Here is a 10,000-nt window from a genome sequence, read left to right as displayed (position 1 = left end):
GTGTGTCTATGTGTGTATATCTGAGTGTGTATGCCTATGTGTGTGTCTATGTGTGTATATCTGTGTGTGTCTATGTGTGTATATCTGTCTGTAATATCTGTGTGTATATCTGTGTGTATATCTGTGTGTATATCTGTGTGTATATTTTTTATTTATTTAACCTTTATTTAACCAGGCAAACATGTAAGAGGGGGGGGGGGGGGGGAAGCTAGAAATAAAACAAGGTTAAATAATTTACAACAATAAAACACTGGCAAATACAGATGCATTAAAATACTAACAGTCAGAGAGAGGGGAGAGAGAATGAATGAATGAATGAATGAATGGAAGGAGAAGGAGGAGGTAGGGGTGAGGAAGAGCGGAGGTGAGGGAATAGCGGGGGTAGTGGAGCAGGGGTACTTAAAATGAGGCAGTGATGGGTTATGGGATGGGTGAGAGACGGTGATCAGCAGGTGCATTGATCGACTATGGTTCGATGCAGGATTTGTTTGAAAGCAGTGAGTGAGGTGAGGGCGGTGAGTTTGAGGGTGTTCTGTAAGGTGTTCCAGTCGTGTGCTGCAGCGAACCGGAAAGCGCTGCGACCGACAACGGTACGGGCTTTGGGGATGGTGAGTCGGACAAGATCACTGGATCTTAGAACGATGACGGGGCGGTGAGAGAGGTGCAGAAGGGATGAGAGGTATATCTGTGTGTGTGTGTATATCTGTGTGTATATCTGTGTGTGTGTGTGTGTGTGTGTGTGTGTGTGTGTCTATGTGTGTATATCTGTGTGTGTGTGTGTGTATATCTGAGTGTGTATGTCTGTGTGTATATCAGTGTGTGTCTATGTGTGTATATCTGTGTGTATATCTGTATATCTGTGTGTGTATATCTGTGTGTATGTGTGTATATCAGTGTGTGTCTATGTGTGTGTATGTGTGTATATCTGTGTGTGTATCTGTGTGTATATCTGTGTGTATATCTGTGTGTATATCTGTGTGTGTGTGTGTGTGTGTGTGTGTGTGTGTGTGTGTCTGTGCTTCCTCACACGATGCCCTTCTTGAAGTATCCGCGGAAGCCGTGGCTCTCGTGGCCCTGCACCTCGCGGTGCTGCACGGCGGTGCCCCCCAGGTGGTCGTCCATCAGGACGCAGTACACGGCCGCGGCCCCCTGCTCGTCTACGGAGGACGACCCCCCCAGCCAGAAGTGGATGTCGTAGGAGAGGCAGCGGGGCTCCTTGTTCGTCTACGGGGGCGTAGCAGAAACAACACTGTAGTCAGCCGTGGGTGGGGTCATTTTGACCCCTGTGAGTAAAAATATTATTATATTTGCACTCTATCAAATTTCAAATTTCAAATTCAAAATCATGACTTGTCCGAGATATGTGCGTTCTACCACCCAGTATCCTTACATTTTCTAAATCACCTCAGGATAAGCTGGTATGAAGATATTTTGCTAGTTTTTCTGTGTAGGAGGCTAGCAGGCTAATTTACAAGCGGCCAACTAGTGGTCGTTCTGGTGTTAAGACGGTACGCGTGTTTACAGAGTACATTCATGTGTCGTATCTGTTTTGTCTAGGTAGGTACAGAACACTAAGGTTCAAAAGGGCTCGCTTTGGCAAAAGCCTGATCCCCGCAGCCGTTGTTGCCTTAAATAACAGACCGCGCTGAGTGTGTGTACCTGTGTATCTGTCATGTGTAGTACTGTCTGTTGTTGTCTGTGTTATACAGTGTTGTATGTATGTACAGTATGTGTACTGTACAGTGGTGTGAAAATGGATTTCCCCCTGGGGACAATAAATCTAATCTAATCTAATCTAATCAATATGTTCAGGCGACTCGGCTCAACATCTCACTATGGGATTAGAGAGATTATGATCACCCCAGGGAAAGCTGTTGTCTAACTTTCCAGTGGAACAGTTAAGCTAGGTAGCTAGGTTCTGGCTAGGTTTAACAGTGGAACAGTTAAGCTAGGTAGCTAGGTTCTGGCTAGGTTTAACAGTGGAACAGTTAAGCTAGGTAGCTAGGTTCTGACTAGGTTTAACAGTGGAACAGTTAAGCTAGGTAGCTAGGTTCTGGCTTGCGAAATAAGCATGTGAACAGTGAAAATAATGAATTGGTTGCACTGCACATGAGCTTTTATAAGCTGGCTGGAGCGGGGGGGGGGGGGGCGGGGTCAGCCACCTGTTCCAGGTGTGATTGGATATCAAACCCTATTAGGGATTCAGCTAATAGGGAACGCAGGGGTGCATAACATAGGCTACCGTAACCCCAAAGAGTTTTGGACCATTTTGGGATATGGCAATATGACTTAGTATTAGTTACAGGTACTTACATATAGAATGACATAGCTGTCCCCTTCGTAGAACTGCCCGTAGGCTTTAGAAGGGTAGGGCACCATCTCCATGTCCTGAGCAAAGCAATGGCATTTTATTTTGTGTTATAAGATCAAACACACAACACACAAAGAGCAACACAACCTGATGCACTACTGGGTTACTGAAGATCAACATGTCCTTAGAAGAAATTAAGCCAAAATGGCACATGGCATATAAAAGGTGCATTTTAATAATCATTCCAATGACAATGATAGATTAATTACATTTTCAATTAAAAGCAAAGAACAGATTTGGCACAGGCAAATTGTATGACGAACAAGCACATAAACATACAAGGGGTTACAGTTTACAGTAAGAAAGGCAAAAGAAATAAAATACATAATCCACCTAGAATGCACCGTGAAAGGTTTGGTTATCACATTCATTATGATGCAATAATGACAAAGCAAAGGGTGGATTATTGTGTCACCTCTATCCTCCATATCTGCAGCCCTGGCGTGGTTTTATTGAGGACTTTTGAGACTTTGCTTTTGACTTGGACCGGTGGCATGGTGCCGGGTGGAGCGCGGAGGAGGAGGAGGAGGAAGCTGAAGGGGGAGGGGATGAGGAAGTCAGTTAGTCGTGTCTCAACATCGTTACTGTACATCGCTGCACTCTGTAATAGTTAGAATATTATATTCATTTCAATGGACCCAAAACAACTAACTCCAAACAAAGCTTCTCATGGCTCACCACAAAAAAAGAGGTTGTGTGTGTGTGTGTATATCTGTGAGTGTGTGTGTGTGTGTGGTGTGTGTATGTCTATGTATGTATATCTGTGTGTGTGTGTGTGTGTGTGTTTGTGTTTGTGTTTGTGCATTCGGTTGTTTAAACTTTACACATTCAGTATCATTGCATATACTGTACGTTAAGAATAATATGGTTCATTGGTTAATTCAATATGCAGAAAAACAAAAGGTTCAGGCTGGTCAAAACACTGACAAGCTCATACCTGTCCTCGTTGAAACAGGCATGCACTTACACCTATATACATGAAACAGGCATGCACTTACACCTATATACATGAAACAGGCATGCACTTACACCTGTATACATTTACACCTTACACCTCATACCTGTCCTCGATTAAACAGGCATGCACTTACACCTACTACATGAAACAGGCATGCACTTACACCTATATACATGAAACAGGCATGCACTTACACCTATATACATGAAACAGGCATGCACTTACACCTATATACATGAAACAGGCATGCACTTACACCTATATACATGAAACAGGCATGCACTTACACCTATATACAGTACATGAAACAGGCATGCACTTACACCTATATACATGAAACAGGCATGCACTTACACCTATATACATGAAACAGGCATGCACTTACACCTATATACATGAAACAGGCATGCACTTACACCTATATACATGAAACAGGCATGCACTTACACCTATATACATGAAACAGGCATGCACTTACACCTATATACATGAAACAGGCATGCACTTACACCTATATACATGACACAGGCATGCACTTACACCTATATACATGAAACAGGCATGCACTTACACCTATATACATGAAACAGGCATGCACTTACACCTATATACATGAAACAGGCATGCACTTACACCTATATACACTTTCATGCACTTACACCTATATACATGTTGCAATGGCTGGGTGTAATATACAGTGGGGAAAATAAGTATTCAACACATCAACAACTGTTTAATTCAACATATTTCCATTGCAGCTTAGACAGTTAGACCAGAGCTTGGTATAACTCAATAAAACTATCCAATCCATAAAAACGTTAGGTGCAATAAAGGGGAATGACAGAGGAGAGAGGTATTTCCCGGTACATGGCTCCATTCATGGCTCCATTCATCTTCCCTTCGATCATTTGGATTCCACCAGTACCATGTGAAGAGAAACAGCCCCATACCATGATGCTTCCACCTCCCAACTTCACTGTCGGTGTGGTATCTTTAGGACAGCCGTTTCTCCTCCAAGCGCCCCTAGGCCCACTGCTTCCAGGTCTTTCTGGAGCTCGAGTGGTCCTTGGTGCTTGGGCTACTCTTCTGACTAACTTTCTTACTACACCTCCACTCCACGCCTGCGCCCCCCCAGTACCTAACTGACCTCCTCCCCCAGCATACCCCTTCTCGGAACCTGCGGTCCTCAGACATGGGCCTGCTATCCACCCCCCGCACCAACCTACGGACCTTTGGGGACAGAGCCTTCAGCGTGGCCGCACCTACTCTCTGGAACTCTCTCCCCATAGCGATCCGCAACGCCCCCACCCTGGACTCCTTCAAACTAGCCCTCAAAACCCACCTGTTCTCCAAGGCCTTTGGCCCCTAGAACCCACCTGTTCTCCAAGGCCTCCTTCAAACTAGCCCTCAAAACCCACCTGTTCTCCAAGGCCTTTGGCCCCTGGTCACTGTTTCAGTTTTTGCTTTGTTGTTTTCTGTTTTGTCTGTCCGCTTCATTCCCTGTAAAGCGTCCTTGGGCTTTTGAAAGGCGCTATATAAATTAAAGCTATTATTATTATTATTATTATTATTATTATTATTATTATTACTACTGGTCAGAAATCTTGTGAAGAGCATGATGGTCAAGTGATGTTCCTTCCACTTGTGGATAATGGCCCAACGGTGCTTATAGGAACATTTAGGAGTTGAGAAATCCGTTGCTAACCAGTTCCATTACTGTGCTCCTCAACAATCTTGTCGCGAAGGTCTTGGAAGAGCTCTTTGCCTCTGCCCATCATGAGGTCTTTCTTGCAGGAAAGCTTGGTGACAAACGATTTTTTTTACTTGCATTCAGAGGAAGGAAACTCTTTTTCAAAGAGTCTTTTTCTCACCCAGCTGATTCTAATTCACACAGGTAGGAGAACTCATTAGTGGCATAAGCTGGTTTCGTGCTTTTTCTTTCTGTGTTCAAGACTTTTTTGCCTGTGTCATTCCACTTTATTGCACATAGCTTTTTTAACGGACTGGAGTGTTACAATTTATTCAGCAGCATAGTTGTATTGAGTTAATACCAATGTCTGGTCTCAATTTCATGTGAATAGCCCTCAATGGAAGCATGTTGAATTAAGAAATTGTTGATGTGTTGAATACTTATTTCCCCCACCTCCATTAATTACCCTGTGTCACTGAGCTCAGCACTGGTAGGGTCAGTCGGTAGTTTTTCAGGTCACAAACTAATAAAGATGCTCCTAACAACACCGCTGTAGGTGGGTTGTGTTGGGAATTTGTATTAAAATAACTAGAAGTGATAAATCATGTACTATGTGCTCATTTAAATAATATGTGAATGCGGTCAGTTGAGAACAATAGGAAGGTCACGCAAAGCCAAAAGAGAGGTTCTGTTTTTGAGCGACAAGAAGAAATACAAGCTCCTGACTAAAAGAACGTTTTATGATTCAAACTGCCTGTAAATTACTTATTTTTACCTATGTGCTAACAACTATTTTACACCTGCTGTTATAATATTCTATTTTTCTGTACTTTCATAACTAATGATTAATGATAAGTCTATTCTTCTAACTTGTAAATCGAATCCTAATATTACTGTGTAACTTCTATAGTTGTGTTTTCACAAGACATTCTGATAACAAGACATTCTGATAAGGACACTGACACAATGCTCTGCTCATACAAAGTACGATATCACCATGGGAACGAGACGCTAGCAGGACACTCAAGCTGATAACATACAGTACACTCTCGCACCCACACAGGAGGAATTGAAGGCCAATGCTAACGAGAAGACTTTCTGCAGCTGCAACGGATTTGTGCTGACACTTGGAAAACTACCAGATAGAGGGGGGGGGGGGCATCACCCAGCCCAAAATGTTTAATGAATTGTATAAAGGACTATGTACGGAGGTGAGAGGGACTCTTGTTTTTGGTGGAGCCACTGCAGTTAACTTGTTGACGGCTAGCTGAGATAGGCCTGCAGAGGTGAAGCTAGATAAGACACTTTTCCATGGAAATGAACTATTATTGCTTGCTGATGTGCTTGAATAAATATTATCTTAATGAACAGTTCAGTAGTGGTGCCTAATATTTGATTGGATCATATCATCTTAAGAAGTGATATCAAGGACGTCTCGTTGAGATTAAACGAACTCGCTTGTAAGTGACGACTCAATTAAATCGATTCTGGAGAAGTTGATCGCCTTACAGTTGGGCTATAACCACATTCTACATATTCCAACCGCATTCTACATTCTACATTCTACATTCTACATTCTACATTTTACATTTTACATTTTACATTCTACATTCTACATTTTACATTCTACATTTTACATTCTACATTTTACATTCTACATTCTACATTCTACATTCTACATTTTACGTTCTACATTTTACATTCTACATTCTACATTTTACATTCTACATTCTACATTCTACATTCTACATTCTACATTTTACATTCTACATTCTACATTTTACATTCTACATTCTACATTCTACATTCTACATTCTACATTCTACATTCTACATTCTACATTCTACATTTTCAAGTCACCAAAATAGCAGGAACCTAAATGGGGAAGCTAAACGACTGCCCACAAAGCAGGAAGGAAGCGCCTCACGGCGTCCTGACTCTACCGCCCGAGAGCACAACTACAGCAGTATGGCAGGGGACCGATACACTTTGCACCTTGTATGTTTATACAACGCAACCATAATGTTGTCAATAAATAGCTTTGTGGTTTCCATCTTAATGGTTGGAAGTGTTTAGCTGTCCCTTGAACATATGAGCAACTGCATAAACATTAATACTGATCACAGAGTTGACAACTGCATAAACATTAATACTGATCACAGAGTTGACTGCCCAGCTCACTGTCTGATAAATGCAGATCCAATGTCCAAAATTCGAATGACGCTTTACAACGGCCTCTCTTTCACCCATTCACACACACATTCACACACCAATGGCGGCAAGCTACCATGCAAGGCGCCGGCCCGCTCACTGGGAGCAATTTGAGGTGTCTTACCCAAGGACATTTAAACCATGTGGCCAGCCGGGGCTCGAACCGCCGATCTGCCAACCTTGCGATCATTAGACGGCGGCGCTACCTCCTGCGCCACAGCCGCCCCAACTGTACAAAACCCATTGTGCAGCACAAATTCAGAGATTGGCATCTTTATGGTTTGTAATTTAGTTTGGACATTCCACTGCTATGGTGAAGCCAAGTTTTTAAATCATAAATCTGATACGATATTTCTCAATCGACCGATCGAAAAGGGAGATAGGAGGAGTGACCTTGCGGATACTAATGTCAAACCTCTAGTTGACAGGTCAAGGAACAAACTCATGTAGGACACAACTTAACAACAGAACCACTTAGACACATCATGAGCTTAGAATTATTACATTCCATTAAGTGTTGTGAGATGAAACCTTTGTATTTTATGAATTACTAAGTATAAAATGTCAACATTTAAAAAAAACAACACCACACAGGCATTAATAAACACCTAATGGATTAGATTATGTAAAAAAACTCAATTTTGACCAAAAATGTAGATAGAACCGTATAATTCTAACGTCAGGACATGACTATTTATCCTAATGACTCTTCCTATTGGAGTCAGAGGGCCTGGTGGAACAGTGTATTCTGTATAGCCACTGATAGACCGACCACACACACACACATACAGGAAGTTGTTTTCAGTTTATAATCAGTGGACCATAAAGTCATTGTGCTGTGTTTGCCTCTGCTCCTTGTACCTGCAGACTCCCCATCTGTCTCTCTGTGCCTGCTAGACCAATCATCTGTCTCTCTGTGCCTGCTAGACCAATCATCTGTCTCTCTGTGCCTGCTAGACCAATCATCTGTCTCTCTGTGCCTGCTAGACCAATCATCTGTCTCTCTGTGCCTGCTAGACCAATCATCTGTCTCTCTGTGCCTGCTAGACCAATCATCTGTCTCTCTGTGCCTGCTAGACCAATCATCTGTCTCTCTGTGCCTGCTAGACCAATCATCTGTCTCTCTGTGCCTGCTAGACCAACCCTGCCTATCTGTCTCTCTGTGCCTGCTAGACCAATCATCTGTCTCTCTGTGCCTGCTAGACCAACCCTACCTATCTGTCTCTCTGTGCCTGCTAGACCAACCCTACCTATCTGTCTCTCTGTGCCTGCTAGACCAACCCTACCTATCTGTCTCTCTGTGCCTGCTAGACCAACCCTACCTATCTGTCTCTCTGTGCCTGCTAGACCAACCCTACCTATCTGTCTCTCTGTGCCTGCTAGACCAACCCTACCTATCTGTCTCTCTGTGCCTGCTAGACCAACCCTGCCCATCTGTCTCTCTGTGCCTGCTAGACCAACCCTGCCTATCTGTCTCTCTGTGCCTGCTAGACCAACCCTGCCCATCTGTCTCTCTGTGCCTGCTAGACCAACCCTACCCATCTGTCTCTCTGTGCCTGCTAGACCAACCCTACCCATCTGTCTCTCTGTGCCTGCTAGACCAACCCTACCTATCTGTCTCTCTGTGCCTGCTAGACCAACCCTACCTATTGCATCTGTCTCTCTGTGCCTGCTAGACCAACCCTGCCTATCTGTCTCTCTGTGCCTGCTAGACCAACCCTACCTATCTGTCTCTCTGTGCCTGCTAGACCAACCCTACCTATCTGTCTCTCTGTGCCTGCTAGACCAACCCTACCTATCTGTCTCTCTGTGCCTGCTAGACCAACCCTACCTATCTGTCTCTCTGTGCCTGCTAGACCAACCCTACCTATCTGTCTCTCTGTGCCTGCTAGACCAACCCTACCTATCTGTCTCTCTGTGCCTGCTAGACCAACCCTACCTATCTGTCTCTCTGTGCCTGCTAGACCAACCCTACCCATCTGTCTCTCTGTGCCTGCTAGACCAACCCTGCCTATCTGTCTCTCTGTGCCTGCTAGACCAACCCTACCTATCTGTCTCTCTGTGCCTGCTAGACCAACCCTACCTATCTGTCTCTCTGTGCCTGCTAGACCAACCCTACCTATCTGTCTCTCTGTGCCTGCTAGACCAACCCTACCCATCTGTCTCTCTGTGCCTGCTAGACCAACCCTGCCTATCTGTCTCTCTGTGCCTGCTAGACCAACCCTACCTATCTGTCTCTCTGTGCCTGCTAGACCAACCCTGCCAATCTGTCTCTCTGTGCCTGCTAGACCAACCCTGCCTATTGCATCTGTCTCTCTGTGCCTGCTAGACCAACCCTACCTATCTGTCTCTCTGTGCCTGCTAGACCAACCCTACCTATTGCATCTGTCTCTCTGTGCCTGCTAGACCAACCCTGCCTATCTGTCTCTCTGTGCCTGCTAGACCAACCCTACCTATCTGTCTCTCTGTGCCTGCTAGACCAACCCTACCTATCTGTCTCTCTGTGCCTGCTAGACCAACCCTACCTATCTGTCTCTCTGTGCCTGCTAGACCAACCCTACCTATCTGTCTCTCTGTGCCTGCTAGACCAACCCTACCTATCTGTCTCTCTGTGCCTGCTAGACCAACCCTACCTATCTGTCTCTCTGTGCCTGCTAGACCAACCCTACCTATCTGTCTCTCTGTGCCTGCTAGACCAACCCTACCTATCTGTCTCTCTGTGCCTGCTAGACCAACCCTACCTATCTGTCTCTCTGTGCCTGCTAGACCA

General features: G+C 44.4%; 1 protein-coding gene across 1 annotated transcript in view; it reads right to left on the bottom strand.

The window, feature by feature from the left end:
- Positions 1-2,867, bottom strand: part of vil1 (villin 1) — a gene marked incomplete at its 5' end in the record, with an annotated part of 34,549 nt that extends 31,682 nt beyond the window's left edge. The window contains 3 exons of the mRNA XM_080533268.1: positions 1,028-1,224; positions 2,314-2,388; positions 2,787-2,867. Coding sequence (XP_080389394.1) covers positions 1,028-1,224; positions 2,314-2,388; positions 2,787-2,867 — 353 coding nt within the window. The remainder of the gene's footprint in view (positions 1-1,027; positions 1,225-2,313; positions 2,389-2,786) is intronic.
- Between the last annotated feature and the right edge of the window lie 7,133 nt (positions 2,868-10,000).

The sequence above is a fragment of the Nansenia antarctica genome (genome assembly GCF_963989245.1).
Source record: "Nansenia antarctica genome assembly, chromosome: 6".
NCBI lineage: Eukaryota > Metazoa > Chordata > Actinopteri > Argentiniformes > Microstomatidae > Nansenia > Nansenia antarctica.
Note: the sequence above shows the minus strand (reverse complement) of the source record. Positions and strands in the feature narration are given on the sequence as shown.